General features: G+C 36.8%; 2 protein-coding genes across 2 annotated transcripts in view; one reads left to right on the forward strand and one right to left on the reverse strand.

The window, feature by feature from the left end:
• LOC150078041 (uncharacterized) overlaps nucleotides 1–11216 on the forward strand; it is a 119978-nt gene extending 108762 nt beyond the window's left edge. Inside the window, exons 9-10 of the mRNA XM_090384439.1 lie at nucleotides 6209–6316; nucleotides 10894–11216. Coding sequence (XP_090240565.1) covers nucleotides 6209–6316; nucleotides 10894–11216 — 431 coding nt within the window. The remainder of the gene's footprint in view (nucleotides 1–6208; nucleotides 6317–10893) is intronic.
• Nucleotides 11022–20255, reverse strand: part of RfC38 (replication factor C subunit RfC38) — an 80924-nt gene continuing 71690 nt past the window's right edge. Inside the window, exon 9 of the mRNA XM_090385260.1 lies at nucleotides 11022–11108. The gene's annotated coding sequence lies outside the window, so the exon portion shown is untranslated. The remainder of the gene's footprint in view (nucleotides 11109–20255) is intronic.

The following is a 20255-nucleotide window of genomic DNA, read 5'->3' on the forward strand; positions in this document are numbered from 1 at the left end:
GAACCTGCCTTGGTCTTCTGTATGTAAAGTGCTTTGAGTCATTTGAGTCATTTTACGCTGGTTCCCATACAAGATTCACATAGAGCAAGAACTAACATCTTGTGATCAGCAACAACAAATGGACTTTGCCCTACGATTTCTGGCTCATATGGAACTTGACGATACATGGGCTCAAATGATCTTGTGGTCTGATGAGGCACATGGGGCTGTAAATGCACAAAACTGCCGAATATGGGGAACTTCTCATCCATCTGCTGTGCATGAAAGACCATTTTTCTTTGAAAAGTCTACACTTCATGGCCGTGTAAGGTACTGCGCTCTTCTAAGAGATTCCTGCTCTGCAAGAAAGGCAATGCTTGGAGACCATAGTGTTCGTGCAAGATGGTGCCCCTCCCCACATTAGTCGACAAGTGAAGGAACTGCTGTTCAACATTCGGAAATGATTGCATCATTTCTAGAGACTTTCCGCAGTTCTGGCCAGTCCGATGACCAGATCTCAATCCCTGTGATTTCTGGCTTTGAGGATTCCTGAAATACAAAGTTTACTGTCGCGGCATATAGACGCTTGTCGATTTGAAAGCAAGCATTAAACAGCATGTAGCCAACATCCCCAATGAGATACTATGCGAAATTGTCGCATGCATTCCTCCATTTTCAGGATGTCATCTCGAGTGAAGGAAAGCACATAGAACAATATCTGTAAATTTCTAAGTTTTGATATTAAAATCTAATCCTAAGTTAAGTATTTCATCTCATGTTTACAGTGCCAATTTCTTCCCTGGTGGCAGAAATTTTTAACTTTTTTTTTTTTTTCTTCTACAAATTTGTAGAAGAAAAATGACACACCCACCAATTTTCACACTGCTATCTCTGTTTTGACACTGGGGTCTCCTGAATAGGGAAACTTATTTTATAACCACCCGGTACATAGGTGGGCTTAGAAAATAGCTAAATTGTATTGAATACACTACTCTGCATTTTGAAAAAAAATTCAGATGTTTTTTCTGAATCATTTTCTAATGCTGATTTCAAAAATGACTTTGGGTTTATTCAAAAATCACAAAATAAAATTTAATTTTTTCACAAATTTTTATTAATTTTGGCACAATTTGTACACTGAAATTATAACAAAATGCTGCTTTTACCAGACCTATAATTAAATACACGTTGAAAATACTATTAAAAAGGCAGTGTGGTAAAAAGACCACTAAACACTCACCTCTCATTTTAAAAACTGATCTACGATGGGTCATATTTTCATTTCTTTGATTTTCTTGCAGATCCTTCTACTTTACAGTTCCTCTTCAGCATTCAGCAATAGTCAGCCATGTTGACATTTCACCTGCCCTGGTACCTCATCTCCATATCTTTAATGTCCTGGTGAAATCTCTCACCCTATTCTTCACTAACACTTCCTTAGAAAATATACCTTGATGTGGGAATGTAAAAAATATACCTTGACACTCACATTGCAACCCAGCTTCTTGACATTTTCAATTATATTGTTCTAGTATTGATCCTAAGAAGTTCTCAACAACAGACCTGAAGTTAATACATGCCTGTTTTTACTTTTATTCATAGTTCCCTCAAAATCATGATCCCTCATCAATTTGCAAATTTGAGGTCCAACAAAAACACCTTGTTTTAGTTTCTCTTGGAAAATTTATGGGAATTTAGTACAAAGGTAGTTGAAGCAGAGATCTTCCTGAGGTAAAGTTTTCGCAAACTGTTTCATCAAACCCAGTTTGATGTGCAGAGGTGAAAGGAGGACAGTTTTGGGTGGTTTATGAACTAGATTTTTTGATTCAGGCAACAAACTATCCCATCTTTGGCCAGACCTTGACATCTCAGTGCTTACTCCTTAGCTGACTGTCCCACTCACACTAAAAGCAAGGCATTTTTGTGTAGCCAGGAAGTGACAAGTAGGAAGAAATACACGTGGGGGGGAGGGGAGTGAAATCTAGGGTTTGCCCCACTGGAGTATTTCTTCCTACTAACCCAGCCCGCCTCTCCGTGGTGAAGGACAGTAACTAGGGGTTGGTGGTTTCCATAGGTTCCTAGGCTAGGAGTCTGGATGAACAACATACCAACACAACCTACACTAATCCTTCACTAACTCAGAATATCTGGCCTGTATACGTCTCAAAGTACCAATTGTGGAGTTGGGGGAACCTCCGGTGCCACTAGTCAAACTACACTATACACTATGTCCAAGTAAGTCAGTACAGTTTCATAATTAATACTTGTCAATAGCTTCTTCAAGTTCTCATATGTTTCTTTCAAAGGCACAGAGCGAGCTACTGGAATTGACCCATATTTATTTCCATTGTGGGGCAACACACCTTTGAGACTCTTCTATGGTGAGTCAATAAACAGTCTCCACTGAGGATTGTAACTAATTCCTAAATGGTTCATTAAGTCATTTATATTATTGCGAAAAACCATAGAATCATCCTCAGAAAAGTAGGGGACTAGTTCTCATTCTCTGTGTCTGTACTAGCCAGGTGGGCAGGAGCAGCAGTGCGTAGCACACGCTTCTTGATTAGACGGGGGTTCGAAAAGGTCAGAGAATGACCACCACATATACCCGGAGCAATATGGCCTTAGTTGCTAATGCTCCTAAAAACCAAATAACAAACATCATATCTATGAAAGTTCCTAAGTATGGGGAGTACCTGTCATTATGAGATAATTAAAAATGTATGACCTCAGTCTGATCTCAATAAATTAAAACACAAACCAAAAAATTCAACGTATATTTCCAATTACATTTGAATAGCTAAAAAAATATAAATTAATTTAAAAAAAACTATTGTAGATTATAAGAATTCTTTGTTCTTGTTAATACTTGAAAGAAAGAGATATGAACATCACTAGATGCAGACATCATAACTGTTGATGATCCTGTCTAGTTTCTAACAAACTGAATATTTTGCATCCACATTCACACATGGGGATACCAGAAGTATAACAGATTATAATTGGAAGCTAAATGATTTTGTGATAACTGAAAAGAAACCAGAAGCTAAAAGTGAATAAGGCTCCTACTACCGATGGAATCTATCCAATTACAGTGGGGCTTTGACTTCTGATGACATCGACATCCGATATTCTCAGGAACCGATTTATTTTCCATACAATCTTTTATTTTAAGGACTGATGATATTTGCAGGAACCGATGGCTTTCCGATATAGCTGGAATGATGCATTGGTGGAAATTTTCAGACGCGTTGTGTGTGGAACATCATTCGTACGACTATTCTCAACCAATTAGCGTCTTTTTTATTGTTCAACACAACATTCCCGCATGTTACAGTACTTCGAACCGTTTTGGCGCAGTAATAAGAAGGCCTGGGTTACAAGATATGTCTTCAATGTGGGCACTTGAAGTTTTCTGTCCTTCAGTGAAGAGTTATCTTGTGAAACATAAGCTTCCTGCGAAGGCACTGCTCTTGCTGGCTAATGCACCAACCCATGATCCCAACCTTGTTCAATCTCGAGGCACAATTTTACTTTGTTCAAATCAAATTTTCGCCACCCAACACCACTCCTCTGCTTCAACCAATGGACCAGAAATTGATTGCAAACTTCAAGGAAATCTATACCAAGAAAATGTTTGCAAGTTGTTTTGCAGCGACCTCTGTTGAAAATGCTGTCACCCTCAAAGATTTTTGGAGCTCAAAGTTCAACGTCCTAGATGTGAGGCTAATCGTAAGTTCTTGGAATGATGCTTCTATACCAGATGCTTAAATTCAGCCTGGAAAAACATCTGGCTTTTAATCATCCATAACTTTGACTGAATTGAAGAGGATGGTGCTTTGACAAATGATATTGTCACTCTTGGTAAATCCATGGGAAGGATGATGAAGAGGGTGTGGAGGACTTTATTGACGCTCATGGGCGTAAACTAACGACAGAGGAGCTAAAAGAGTTGGAGAAAATTACGAAGAGTGATACTGGAGAGGCAGAAGAGGACACCCAAAAAAGTGTCAGCTGAAGAGTTGAAGACTGTCATTTCTTGTTGTGAGCGTTTAAGAAAAGTGGTAAAAAAACACCCCAACATTGAAAACACTGAAATCATGATGTGCAAAATGGAAGACGGTCATTTTACTTCAGGACATTACAAAAAAGTCGTAAAAAACAGTTCGTTTTGGACAGTTTCTTTGCTAGTAGTAGCAAAACACAAAAGACTGAAAAGACACATGACATCTGATCTAATCCCACCACCACTATGTCACCATTAATTTCATCAGCCCTGCACTTCACTAAGTTAAATGCTAATTTATTGTTTGGTTTTTACTTTAAGATGTTTTATAACTATATATTAAATAATCTTTATAAAATACTCTTTTTAATGTAAAAATCAAGAATAATGTAAAAAATACCTATTTTATGTGTTATTGGGATTGCCTGCCAAGAGTTTGGAACGAATTACAGGAAATCAATGTATTACTGGTGTCAACTTACGATATATTCAACATACGATCAGTTTTCTGGAATAAATTACCATCCGATGTTGGGGTCCCACTGTATATTAAAAGAAGTAGCAAAAGAGGTAAGCAAACCCACAGCCATAATTACGAGAGCATCTCTGGATTCAGGGAAGATCCTTATAGATTGGAGATGTGGCAATTCTCTTAGTCCACAAAGGGGATCAAATGGCAAAATGAATAATAACAGACCTATTAACTTTGTTCCAGGGAAAATAGTGGAATCAGTGGTTAAAGAAGTAATGCAGGATCTTTCTTACAGAAATTCAGTTATACAGCAATCACAGTATGGATTTGTTAAGAGGAGATCTTATCTGACTAAGCTGATTAGCAAGTATAAAGTAATAACAAAGGAACTGGATGTAAACACTAATTTTGACATTGTTCTTCTGAAAAACTTCTGGTCAAACTGGAGAGTGTTGCATTAGGGGACAAGTTACTGCTATGGATAAAAGGATGATTGAGTAGCAGAAGACAGAGAGTGATTATTAATTGGCACTGTTCTTCTTGGACTAATGTTATTAGTGGAGTCACTATGATTTCATTGCTGGGCCTATCAAGTTTAATGTCTAAGTTTTCAGATGATACAAAGGTTGGCAGGAAGGTCATTGGTGGGAATCAAGACATACTACTGCAACAAGAACTATGAAAATTAGGCAGATGGGCTGAGAAGTGGTAATTGAGGTTTGTAACATTGATAAATGTGAGGTATTGCAAGTGGGAAGCAATCCCAGAATAACATACCAATTGGGTGGTACCACAGATAAACAAAATAAAATAATAAAACTGACAGACTGGACACATGAAGAATAAAAAAATATTTTGCTACCCTTTCACTTTAGTGTCTACAGACAAACTCAGTTATTGGCTTAAGTACGGACATGATATTTCCACATCCATCGTATGTATAATGGATATTAGTATAGTAGTGGTAAATGATGTAAGAAAGCAAGCTTATACAGCATACTGCCAAAAAAAAATCCATGTCACTTATCCATCCCCTTCCAAAGTTTGTCTAGTTCTTCCTTTGAATTTATTCAAACTTCCACAAACTGCACATCTATTCTGCAACCATCATTCCTCAATATGGACGTGAAAGGTCTCTTTCATTCTCCACATTCGAGATGATGGAGAATAAAAGAGAGCAAGAGAAATATTTTCTCTTGCTGAAGTTTGCTGAGCAATGCAGATAGGCTGCTGGAACAGCTAAAGGGTTTTGCAGGAAAGTGACTGTCCCCATTGTTATAAGGCAACAATTAGACCACATCTTGAATATAGGTCTGTAATCTTCATTTCAGGAGAGATGTAGAGCTGTTGAAATGTGTGCCGCAAAGAGCATCAGGATTTACTTGTATTTTACTCTTAACTTGTATTTTACAAAACAACAGTGCTTGGAAACTGGGCACCTGCAAGGAGAGCTGATTGAAAGTTTAAGGCTTTAAATCAAAATCTGTCATCAGAATGACATGTTAGTCATTCTGAAAGTACTGTTTAAAAACCTGATAATAAAAATCATCATAAAGTAATGAGTGCATTGTTCACACTCATTTACCCTCACAGATATTCTTGTTTATGGTGTATCATTTAGTTGACAAACGTTCATAAGAGAACTATCACTTTTTGTGTTTTAATTTGGACCATCATGGTTGAAAATGATTTGTTAAAAATAGTCCTTGTGTAAATGGTTAAAAATTTATGCAGCTTTATATTCATCCTAGGTGTATCTAAAGATATTCAGCAAGCAATAATATTATATGAAAAAGCTGCTGATGCAGGACTGGAGGAAGCCAGAGATGCTTTGAATTACATTCATTCAACATCTTCAGGTGATTTACTTTTAATATTATAATAATATTTACTTTTAATATTATTAGTTCATAACTTGTTAAACTGAACGCTGTTTTGTTTAGATCTATAGCTCTGGGAATTCTGCACATGCAGAATACACATACAGTCAAACTTGGTTATAACGAGCATCATGGGACTGACAAAATTTCCTCTTTGCAACCATTACTCACTATATCAATGATGAGTTAAATCTACCTCCTTTTTTTTAATTCTCAATAACTTGATAAAAAGATAGGTTCAAAAAACAAAAGAAATATTAGAGAGAAAATAATATCAGTATATACTTAGATATTATTTGTATTAATATGCATGTATAAACTACAATACACTTAATATTAAACACAATTTATTTCTCTATAATTGAAAACAATACTAATTAATAATAAACACGATTTCAATTAGGCTTTTTATTGTAGTGAACCATTGAAGCAATGCTTCGTGTTTGTAACCTTGCACTTTCAATTTTTTTTTTTTTTTTTTTTTTTTTTCAGTTATGTTCTTCCCCAGTGCCAATACGTAAACATGTTTATTCTTCCACAATGTCGATACTGTTGAGGAGGACAAAGAAAACTTTTTACACACTTCAACATTTTTTGCACCACATTCTAATTCTTGAATGATTTCAATTTTTCTGAGAGACACTCATTTGTTAGTAGTCATGTTTCCGAAGTAAGGGTTCGATTTTAACTGATTTTACTTTAAAATGATAGTAAAGTGATCTGCATACAAACAATTATCGTTTCCAAAATTCTTAGAAGTCCCGAAATAAATTTATGGTTCGGTGAATACAAGACAATCTGTAAATAGGATAATGCAACCATAGAAATTACAAGCAGAATGTCACTATTGTATAGCCCTCATCCCCAAAAGGACAGGGTCAGGTCATAAACCGGCCCCTAATCCGATGCAGGTGGTCATAAAAGCTAAGTTGCCCCTTTCATTTTTGTCTATTCCAAGAACTGGGTTTTTTGACTACCCGAGCAATTAAGAATGTTTGCATAGTTACCAAAATTTGTACGGTATATCTGTGTAGTACGCTCGTTATAACAGTGAGAGATTGTATGGGAATACGTGCAAATTAAAATCATTATGGCTTTTTGCTCATTACAGCTATGATCTTGTTATTTCCGTGCTCGTTATAACCAAATTCGACTGTATATGAGAGTAGACTGAAAAATATATGAACTGTTCCTGTTATTCAGTCAGAAGTATCAGTCTTGGAATTAGTTTCTTTTTCAAAATAGCAAGCAACCTTGGCAATCTTTACATTGTTTACATTGGCTTGTTAACATTTGAAAAATGTGCTAGAGTCCGCTTTCTGAGAGAATTTTTAGTATGATGCATTTTTCACTACCATACTACTCATTTTTATCCAAAAATGTTTTTAAGTTTGGAAAAGCCAAAAATCATAGGTAGAGAACTGTGCTATACAATAAGTGTTCTAATGATATTCTGCCATTCTCAATAGGATGTCTTGCACTGTCTGGGTGATATGAGGTCTTTCATTATCCTGCAAAAGAAACCACTTTAAACCACTGTGCAAATTACAGAAAGATACAATGGAAAGAGATGATTCAGAGAAGATTCTGTGTCATTTGAAACTTTTCAGTGGTTTGTAAAGTTTAGAGAGGGCTGCTTGTCCATTGAAGATAATCCTTGCTCTGGCTGTCTTTCACCTTCAAAAACTAATTATTCAGCTGCTTGTGTTCTTAATCTGATCAGGAGTGATTCATGTTTAACTGTCTGCCAAATTGCTAGTGTAACTGATAATTCTTATGGAACATGTCAATCAATTTTAACAGGAACTTGGGAATGTGCTGCATTTCAGTCACGTTTGTGCTTTGTAACCTCACTGTTGATCACAGAGCAGCAAGTTCTTGTGTCACTCTTCGTCATTGAGCTGCTGCTAACCCACATTTTGTTTCTTCCAAGATTACTCAATCATGGGTGCATAGCTGTGATCCAGAAACAAAGCCCCAGTCCCTTTTTTGGAAGACTTGGTCTTCTCCAAGGTCCAAAAAAAGCAAGACAGTCTCGATAAAATATAATGTTCGATAAAATATAATGTGCTTATCGTATTTTTTGACTATGTGGAAGAGTTTGTTTTGCTAATTAGATTTCATGATGCCACTCAGAGAAAATGGCCAGAAAAATCGTGCTTCAGGAAACTGGTGGTTGCATTTTGACAATGAACATTCAGTGCTTTCCATTCAAGAATTTCTCATGAAGCACCCTGTGATCCCCCCCCCCCATTTGAAGTCCCCTTGAAAGATCACAGAGTTGTAATTTGCAATTCAAAAATAAGCCTATCAGGAATGCTTCCAGAAGCATTGGGATTGGTGTATGCAGTGTCAAGGAGACTACTTTAAAGGATATCCCCTCCCAAAGTATCACACTTCTTAAAAAAAAAAAAAAACAAATATAGGCTATATTTGTTTTTTTCACATATATTTGTTTTATTTCACAGAAATACCTATATTACGTAGGTATTTCTGTGAAATAATAATACATACTTCTTTTAACAATAAAAACAACAGAAATTATATATATCTCGTCAAAAAGCCCACTTTCTTCTTCATCTGCACCAATTAACTTCATTTTATTGTACATTGAAATGTATTCAAAACATTTTTTCACACATTGCCAATTAACACAATTTTTAAGATTGATCCATCTAAAACAATCAATATTTTGAAAATGTGTTAAGCGGAGTTCTAAATATTGGATACAGTTCCGATAAAAACTGTTCACATTGGAAATGAGAACAGTGTTTGTCGAGACAAAATATGTTGCAAGGATGCAGAATAAAATTTAAAAAAAAAAGGCAAAATCGTGATTCATGGTATAAGCATGGATGCTACATGTCCAGTTCGGGACATTTTGCAATGCAGAGCCAAGGACTTAAAGCCAGGACATCTGGTCACTTTAGGTACAATGCACTGAGATTATAACCCCTAACAAGCTTCATCATGTGCAGCATTTTACGATTTGTAGCCGAGTTAAATGAGGCTGAAAACACATACAATGAATAATAATGTAGAGTACAGTATTTATTCAAAACTAATTTAATCTACGATCAAATCACTTTACGATGGACTCTCCAAAATAAAATACCATTCACTATACGATATATAGTAAGCGCGGGTCATTGTGATCACATTTGCAAACTGAATTTTAATTTTATTAAATGGCTATTCTAATAAGCGAAAATAGGAAGAATATTATCCACAGGCTATAAAAGTAAAGATATAGAGCACAGATTTACACTTTACTTTCACCAATTAACAAAATTAAATGATGTGTGAAAATCGGAAGAATATTTTCCACAGATCAGTAAAATAAAAATAAATTTACGCTTACGTACGTAGTGTAACTAATTGATATTTCTGTTCACTGATTTTTTTTTTTGTCGTAAAACTTAAAACAGTAACAAAAAAGCAATAGAGGAGTGCCTGTACATTCTGAACCATTTAAAATTTTCATACTTATAATACTATTTCAAAATGCATTTCCTTTCTTTAAATATAAAATCATCAGCCTCACTTTTCTGATAGTACCACTCACAAATTGTGCTAATCAAGGTAGAAATATTTGTGATAAACACAGTGCATCCTGATATTAATTGGGGTGTATTGTTGGATCCCCTCCAATTTGTAATTTTTATGAATGATATTGACAAGGGCATCCTATGGAGGAGATATCAAAGTGATTTTAAGAATAATTTTACTGACATGAGCTGTGCAAACATTATCAGATTTAAAACAGTAATCCAACCAATGGAAAATCATGATCATCTCATTTAACATTCTTGTAATGCCAAACAAATCACAAGGCTGAGACAGACAGAGTGACACCATTGGAGAAAAGGCCACCAAGTTGTGATCTGAGATATATAGATGAGTACTAACATTGGCAATGTACTCTGTATGGTTGTTGGTGAGGAAAAGATCAAGGATGAGATTCTGTCAGAAAAAGCATGGCTTGACAGATTTTGGTGGAAATGGACATCAACTAAGATTGTGAAATGAATGAAGTTTTTTTTTGTTAGGTCTATTCAATGCACTGAACAAGTAATCAACAAATAGAATAAACTTATCTGTGAAAAGATCAAAAATTCCCAAAAATGAAATGACTGAGAAAGCTTTCTCCTGGAAACTTCCTCATTCATTTCACAAATATACATGGTGTCAGTTCCACTCTCAGCGATATTGACATAATCTCAGTTATTGGTTACCTCACTAACCACTGATCTTGTCTTAATTATTTGCTTTATGATTCCTTATGGTTCAAAGCTGGTAACACTGATTAGTAGGTAAGGTAAAAATAGATTGGGGGGGGGGGGGAGTGATGTATAAATTAAAGAATATGGCATATGCACAGAAAGTTCCCAATAGGTTCAGTTCAATAATGAGCTATCTAACAGCTGGCCTGCAAAAACCTTTTAATGCTATACCTTCAAAATGTAAGGAATACTGGATCATTATTGATATTATATTATATTAGATTACTTATTAATTAAGGAACCTCCAATTACTAATGAGTAATTTATTTACAGGAACATTGAATTGCAAAGAAGATGTAAATGAAAAAGTTGTGTGTGATCAAGTAACTGTTAAAGAGAATCACGGTACTCTGCATCTATCATTTTCTTCTCCAGATCTAAGCCTGTTGGGATATTCTTCACCAACATTACTTCATTCTAAGGGACTGAATCCCTCAATCTCTCAGTACCTTGGTCTTATTCTTCCCTCAGTTGCCAGAAATAGCAATCTACAAGATACAACACAAAATAGTGAAAATTTATCCTTTTCCATTCCAATAGAAAATTCATTGGTTTGGCATAATAATACAACACCAATATTAGCAGGTGGCACATGAAAAAGAAAACTTCTGAATGTATAAATTAAATTAAATTTTAAAAAATCCTGGAAGATATTTAAGGAAGATTTTACATGAGGAAATACATGAAATTATTTAAGTTCATTATTTCACAAAATAAAAGTTACACATTCCACTACCCAGCAACAGAATTCTAATGTTGGCTTGCTGGCTGTCTTTCTGTATTTGTGCTGAAATCCTGGCTATAGACTATTAATTCTGAAATAAAGACAAAATCAAGAATTATGAATTAATTCTGCTTATACTTTTATACCAAGTTAGATAATGTATGTAGTGCATTACATTTTAGTGTTTGATTTTTTAAACTGAAGTTTTTCTTTTTCTCTTATTAATAGAAGTGAAAAGTAAGTAATGATTTTGTTAGCTAATTACATATAAAAGTAACTGTTTTCACTTAACATTTTGTATTACTTTGTAATTACAATGCACAAAATGCAGCACTTATTTCACATTCCATGATGTAATAAATTAAACAAATAGCAACCTCAGATCGTAAGATGCTGATACTACATTGAAGCACATTACTTCTTCCTGGATTTTAATAACCATTGAAATATAACACATTTCTGCTGTGATTAATATGATTCTCAAAGAAATTTTGCATAATAATTCTTTGAGAAATGAACCAAGAACATTTTGTTTCTTGCATCCGGCATATTGCCCAATTAGCAACACGATACCTAGCGCTTCAGCTATAGTATACAGTATATGGATTGTCTATGTGATATGTATAAAAAGGGAAAAAATAAATAATAATTGCTGGATTTCTATTTGTCCCATTTTAAGAAAATTTAGGATGGAGAACTTGGCAAATCTTTCTAAAAGAGCTATATATAAGATTTTATGAAAATCTGTCCATACATTCGAAAGGACAGACATGTTGAAGACAGTAGGCATTTAAGTGTGTGTGTATATATGGCCTCCGCAGCTGAGTGGTCAGGAGTGGGAGTGCATTAGCACACGCTCTTTGAGTAGACCGGGGTCAAGCCCGACTGCTAAATACGGTTGATCTGCCAACTTGCACTGGATCAGCGTAGCAGATTATGGTCCGTTTCCCTTCAGCATGAATTGTTGAGGAGGCTTCCACCCTGCAGTGGGTTAATAATGGCTGCACTTTACCTTTATATATATATATACACACACACACACAGGGTGATTCACTACCAGTGCGATAAACTTGCAGGAGGTGTAAGGGGCACTAAGATGAATCGGAATCACATAGCATTGCAGGGTCTGAAATGCCTTCATCATGCGGTATAGGACGTTGAATGGGAGGTCCCGTGAACAGCGATCCCGCTGGAAGTCAGCATTTGCGAACCGTTTCTGTCGAAGAAACCAAGTAGCAAAAGTCCGGAGTGGATAATCTGCAGGCTCCAATGATTGGACACGTTGCAGATGGTATGAACTCATTTGGTTTGTTGACAGTATCCTCCATACAGTGGATTAGGAAATACCCAATCGTTGGCCTATCGCTCGAGTACTCGGATTGCCTTCTGCAAGACGTAGGACATTCTCCTCATTGTCTGGCGTCCTCGTCGTTCGCTCTCGATTCATGGTACCTCTCGTGAAACAACCAGTCTCATGTAACCTGTGCACACGTGTGAAAATCGTATGATGAGGAGCACGCCTGTGCAGAGAAACATTCCCGGTACAAGTGCAGAGTGGCGCGCCCGTTACAGTCCACAGCTCCATATGCGAGGTGCATGTCGGCCAGTTCAACGTTTGAAATCTCGTCCATCCTACTGCCTTGGGAACCGGTTCGCAAATGCTGACTTCCAGCGGGATCGCTGTTCACGCGACCTTCCGTTCAACGTCCTCTACCGCATGACGAAGGCATTTCGGACCCTGCAATGCTATGTGATTCCGATTCATCTTTGTGCCCCCTACACCTGCAAGTTTGTCACACTGGTAGCGAATCACCCTGTATATATTTATATATACACAGGTTGGCCATAATTAAAGTATCCCTATTTAGAGCTCTCTGTAGCTCTAAGTAATAAGCAGAATGCCACCAAAATTACTAAGTAAACTATTCGAGGCATGGGGAGAAGGATCCCATGAAAAACAAAATTAGTTCCAAAATCTACCAATGGGGGATAATATGGCACTGTATGGTAGATGACTTTCATCAACCGGTGAAATACCACCATTTTGCTTATTGGAGGCTTGAAGTGGTGAAACCCATGTTTAGTCTCTAGAGCAAGTTTCAGGCACCCCCCTCCCCCCATACTTCTCCTTCAACCCATGCACGGTACTAAGTACTATAGGTTTTGATACCTTTCGTGTTTGGGGTTTTCATAAAAAAAAAAAAAAAAAAAAAAAGAGGAAAGACATGACAAAGTACCAACAAATAAATAACTATGACAAACCTTAATGAAATTACAAATTTTTATTTGTGCTCTTTCCAGAAAGAAACTGAACTAAACTGTCAGGGGATATGGTTTCCCAGCTCCAAAGTCACTCACAGTTTACTCCTGATGGTGGAGTTGGTTTTCGATCTGATTACCATTGTTCTGTACCAGAAATTGCATTCGATGCACAGTGTACGTGACTGCAGAATGCAGCATCTCTGGAGTAATTTTCCGCACATGCTGTGTTACGTTGTCCTTTAAGACTGCCAGGTTAGACCACTTCTTCAATAGACATTGGCCTTGAGGTGACCCCAGAAGCCAAAAAATCACACATGTAAGGTCAGGCAAACTTGGTGGCCATGCAATGTGAAACAAATGACTAATGACTCTTTCTGCAGTAAAGTGATGCCGTAGAAGCTGCTGTACTGGTTGTGTGATATGAGGAGGAGCCCCCATCTTGCATAAAAATTGTCTCATCCTCTTTGGTGCAGTTGAGGAATAATGAAACTGCTCAACATGTGATGATATCTTCGTGCTGTAATAGAACAGGTGGCTGCTCCTGTTGGGTGCAATTCCTCGAAAAAGTATGGCCCTAGGATGAAATTTGAAGTCACACCAGATAGTGATTTTTGGCAAGTACAATGGGATTTTGCTGAATAGCATGCAGTGCTTCTGAAGCCCATATTCAGCAGTTTTGAGTGTTGACAGTCCCATCGAGATAAAAATGGGCCTCATCTCCCCAAAAAATGTTCCATGGCCAGGCATCATCCAAAAATATTAGAGCAAGAGCAAATGTCATTCGTTTTTTAGGATTATCTCTTTGCCCCTGCTGCTGGCGACTGATCTTGTATGGATAATAGTGGATTCATTTCCAAAGAATTTTCAATGCAGTGGAATATGGGACATCCAATTGCCTCGCTACTCTCCGTGCCCTGGTGAAACAGGCTTCCTTCCTCTTCCACGCTTAACAACACCGGACCCAGTTTCCTCAGATTTGTTAATCATCCTTCTCACTGCTGCAGCTGATAAAGGACCTTGACGTAAGTTCTTACAGCGTCTAAATTCACCCAGAGCAGCTGCTGCATTGCATTCATTAACGTAGAACTTCACAATTAAAGTGCAATCGGGCAGATTGAGACGCACTGTTAACAGTAAACTTACAGAATACACTTGCGATGTTTGTGTTGTGCCTTTATAGCTCTCTCTGCTGCTGGAAAAAATCAAATTAACTCAGATTTATGCCAGTTTTCTGCTCTCTTACGTGTCATTTTTTTAGTTTGGATTTAACTTTAGTGCAATTCAGTTTCTTTGTTTTTTTAAAGAGCACAAATAAATATTTGTAATTTCATTTAGATTTGTCTTATTTATTTGTTGGTACTTTGTCATGTCTTTCCTCTTGTACAGCGCCATATCCCTATCGGCAGATTTTGGAACTTTTTTTTTTTTTTTTTCACGGGACCCATGCTTTGAATAGTTTACTTACTAATTTTAGTGGCATTCCGCTTATTACTTAGAAGTACAGAGAGCTCTGAATGGGGATACTTTAATTATGGCCAATCTGTATATGTGTGAATGGACCCAGAAACTTTGTGGGTAAAAAAAAAAAAAAAATCTAATAAATCAACATACCTTGAATGATTATATATTGTTATAATTCTGATCTATTTTAGTACCCTGTGGAATACTGAGAACAATCCAAATAGTGTGCGCGCACACACACACACACACACACATTGCATATTGAAAGATCAAGTACACTGTTATGTCTGCTGCAATAAAGCAATTACATTCATGTTATAAACACTTCTAGCCTCAGCTGTCCAGAATATAAATGGACACTTATTTATGTAAATCAGTGGTGTCTAACCTTTTCTGTACAAGAGCCATATTCAAAGTTAGATTTGATTCGCGGGTGATTCGAGAAAAATTGTTACATTTTCCATATCTTGTTACATGTGAAAGGAAAGTTTCTATTTTCATGTTACCATTTTTTTTTAAATTTTCAGGCTATATATACAGGGTGATCCAAAAGTCAGTAAACAATTAAAGAATTGGTATTTCAGTGAATTTTTGACGTATGGTAACGAGATTAGTGCAGAAATGCATAGAATTAAGTGGTTTTTTACCAACTATGTCCACCAGGTAGCACTTGATCTGTAACACAAAGCACTTCATTATGGTAAATTGAATGTGGTGGCCTTCGTTGTCGAGCACTGCCTGAAGACGAGTAACGACGTTATTGACAGCATGAAACAGCATTTATGGAGGTATCATTGTTACCTGCCGTCGTATAGAGTCTGTTAGCATTGCCAGTGACGTTGGGTGATTTCTGTAAACCTGTGACTTCAGGTAGCCCCATAACCAAAAATTGCAGGGCGTCAAGGTCTGGAGACCTTGGTGGCCATTCATGCTGAAAGTGACGGCTTATCACTCGATTCTCTCCAAACGCTGAGAGTAACAGTTGTTTCACAGAAGCAATATGGCATGGTGCTCCATCCTGCATGAATGTCACAACATCCAAAGCTTGCCTTCCCCCAGGCTAGGGATAATGCAGTTTCGTAACAAGTCAGCATAATGCTGACCTGTGACAGTTTCAAAACCAGAGCCACTGATTTCCTGAAAAAAAATGGCCCTATAACAAAAGAAGAGGTGAATCCACACACCATTACTTTTGACTGATGCAATGGAGTTTCCGTGCAAAGTCGAGGGTTTTCCATCACCCAAATTCTGCAATTGTGTTTGTTTACAGTGCCATTGAGAGTGAAATGGGTGGGCTTCATCCATCCACAAAACATTTCACAGCCAGTTGTCACATTTTTCAATTTGCTGAAAGAACCATAACGCAAATGTTTCCTGCTTTGCAAAATCGAGATGCCTAAGTTCTTGAAGGTGTTGAATTTTATACGGATATTTACGGAAGACTACTCTTAGTCCTCTCCACACACTCCCATATGGGACGCCAGTTTGACGTGAAACTTTGAGAGCTTGCTTCTCCATGTGATGATGATGCCATTATAGTATCCATGTCTTCTGCAGCCGCAGTTGTAGCACATGTTAATGGTCTTCAAATTCGTGGACGATCTTGTAACGAACCAGTTGTCTCAAATTTCTTAATCATCATCTTTAGTCCTGCAACAGTCATTGGTCCTTTACCACGTCGCATACCCTTCAGCTGATGGAAAGATTGCAGATTCAGGGTTAAGGCAATAACATTACCAACAGTGCTTTATCCGGTAATGATAACACGACCGCTTAGCTTCTTTTCTTTTTCTTTCCCAAACATTCACTAAACTGCTTAGCTGTTCTTGCAGTGCCTTTATAGCAGACGCTTGTGCGACATCATTCACGGTACGGCACCACTTGGTAGACATATCTGGAACTAATTTCGACATTCTTTCGGAAAAAAACCCACGTAATTCTATGCATTTCCATGCTAATCTCGTTACCATGCGTCAAAATTTTCACTGAAATACCAATTCTTTAATTGTTTACTGACTTTTGGATCACCCTGTATATAAAAATTACAAATTCCCAACACATTTTTATGTACAACAAATTATGTCAGTAATTTATTTTTTAGATTTTATTAAAATTATAAAAATACGACTTACTTTTGCTTTTAAATACTCACTTCAGAAAATTTACAACCTGAAAAGGATCACTGCTTTTCAATATTAAGGTGAACGAAAATACACCTGAAATTGAAAATATTGTAAAATTTTTTTTTTAAGTACAATACATAACATTTAATGAGATGATTGAAGCTGGATATTTTTAGATAATTGTTCAAAATTTGGTTGAAAATTTGCAATTCTCAATACAGAATAAAGATGCTCATCTTTTATTCTGTTTCTTTTTAAATACAGTTGAACTCGTTTATAACGAGTTTCACTAGACTGCAAGATGATCTCACTGTATCCGAGTACTCGTTATACCCGAGTTAGGTGACTCGGAACAATTGAAGTGTAGGAACCAGAGGCAAACATGAATTGCAAACTGTAAAAGATTTTAACCTACGTATGGAAATTATTTTTGGCCCTAAAAAGGGCCAATTGTTTCGAAAAGTGGTTATCCAATTTTCAGGAACGAATACAGGGCCATTTGACTGGTCTGCTTTTATCTCAACTTTCTTCTGATCAGACTTAAGGCACTAAATACCTCTGCATCAGTATCGTCTGTAGCTTCGAAAAAACACTGAAGGTTCTCTACACTGTCAACAGCTGCTCCATTTGATGGAGGCTGAATGGAGTTTTCTTTACCTGCTACTGGGATAGTTTGTACAATGTCTTCTGTTGTAAGAGCTCCTGAAGTTACATCATCATCTACATGCTCCCAACTATCAATGTTTGGAAGTTGATTCAAATACTCTGGACTCCTGTTTTGCAACCACTCAGATAACGGAATGTGATCTTCCTCACTGGTAACATTATCTTGCTTTTACTGAAATCCAGTCTTCTTGAAATAGTTTTGAATGCAGCTTTGTGAAACGCATCGCTCATAAAGCGTATAGCATCAAGAACTGAGATTTTCATTTCAATTCCCTTGTTTATTCTGTCAATGAGCAAAAGGACCAAGTTGCAACGAACATAAGCTTTGAAACATCTGATCACACCTTGATTCATTGGTTGTAGCACTGTTGTAGTGTTTGGAGGCAAAAAAACAAGCATTATATGTCTTAGATTGTGAACTTTCTGTGGATGTGTAGGACAGTTATCTACAACAAGTATAATTTTGCATTTTTCTGTACGAAGATCTTTGTCCCACTTTTTGAGGTAATCCGTGGAAATATCTGAAATCATCCAAGCTTTTCTGTTCGACGTATAAGCCACTGGAAGTTGCTTCACATTCTTGAAGCATCTTGGTTTGGTAGACTTTCCAATCACTAGAAGCCTTCTTTTATCTGTCCCAGACATATTCGCGCAGATAGCCACTGTAAGTCTATTCTTCAACAACTTTCCTCCAATGCATTTTTTGCCCTGGAATTTCAAAGTTTGGTCAGGAGTGACATTATAGAAAATTCCAGCTTCATTCATACTATAGATGTCATCATCATTGTAGCCTTGAGAATGAAGCGGCCACATGTCAGTCATCCATGTAGTGGACATGTTATCTCCATGTCCACTGCAGATGCTTCACTGATTTTGCCATTGCCGATTCTTAAAATGATCAAGCCACCCATTCGAGCAACAAAATCCTGCATGAACGAAAAGCCGGGCAATTCTTCTGCTTTAGCCTTTAAGATTGGTCCACAATATGGGTAAATCGGCATTTCTTGAGTCTCTTTGCATTTGTTATGTTGTCATCGCAGGCCTTCAAACACTGCGTCTCTATTTTTCTACAATGTTGAAACAGTAGACAAAGAAAGTCCGTACTTCTTGCATATCTCTCTCTGTTCTTCTGACCAGTCTGCAGTTCTTCAATAATTTTGGCTTTTACCTTCACCGATATAGCTTTCTTCTTCAACATTTTTGGGCTCCAAGATTAAAACCAAGTTCCTCTTACTGTCCTTTAGAAGTGAGAATAGAGTTCGTCCTTAAAAGGACATTTTATAAAATTTTCTGTGAAATCCACTATCCGAAACGATCAGTGTCAAAGCAGCGAATGCATCTAAGCTCTCCGGAGTTCTGCTTTTATCTATTCAGCAGTGGCCATCGATTGGTCATTGGAAAAGGAGTGGGGTGTGTTTTACAGCTCGCTGATTGGTTTGCCGATGACCAACAGCTAGCTGATGCAGAGTAGGTAAAAGCAGACCTCTAGAGAGCTTAGAAGCATTCGCTGCTTTGACGTTGATCGTTCTAGACAGAGGATTTCACAAGCAATTTTATAAACTTTCTTTTGAAGGACAACTAGGAACTTTCTTCTCGTTTGTAAAAGATGACAAGAAACATTTGGTTTGCTTCACATGGCGGTACATTCCCTCGTTATATCCAGGATGTGCTCATTATATCTGAATTGAATGCTATGTGTTTTTAAATGAGATTAAACAAATACGGTGAAACTTCCCTTTAACGGACAGCCATGGGGAACAAAAATGTGTCCATTAGAGAGAAGTGTCCGCTAACAAGAAGTCTGAGGGAGAAAAAAAAAGAAAGAAAAATCGTTAAACGTTTAATGTAAAATTAAATTAAAATATATACAGATTTTGAACAATATTTGTAAATAATATACAATTACATACACAAGAGATAAAGTAAAATCGTTAAAACGTTTAATGTAAAATTAAGTTAAATTATATACAGATTTTGCACAATATTTTTTTGTAAATAATATACATACAATTGTGCTATGCATATTATGACTTTATCTTAAGAAAAATACATACAGTAATCACTTATTTTCTTCTGCACCTTCCGGCTGATAATTTTGTTTTCAACATTTGTTTGGAGTGAAGAAACCATTGAAAGTCCTTCAGTATCTTCTTCAGCGGCGAAAAACATTTTTAAACGATTGATTTGTATGAGCGCTTCTTCTATTTTCATCGGTGGTTCGTCGTTAATATGTTTTTCGACAGAATGACCTCCTTCCATTTCTTCATCATCATGAGGAACTTCTAGAAAAATATCGATGATAATGTCGTTGATATCTTAGAGCACCATCTTAAGTAGTGAGGTTCGAGTCTATATCTTTGTAGCCAGGGTCACTTGTAGCTGAAGTATCGTACATTATC

The sequence above is a fragment of the Mastigoproctus giganteus genome, chromosome 11 (assembly GCF_048544385.1).
Source record: "Mastigoproctus giganteus isolate SK-2022 chromosome 11, ASM4854438v1, whole genome shotgun sequence".
Lineage (NCBI taxonomy): Eukaryota > Metazoa > Arthropoda > Arachnida > Uropygi > Thelyphonidae > Mastigoproctus > Mastigoproctus giganteus.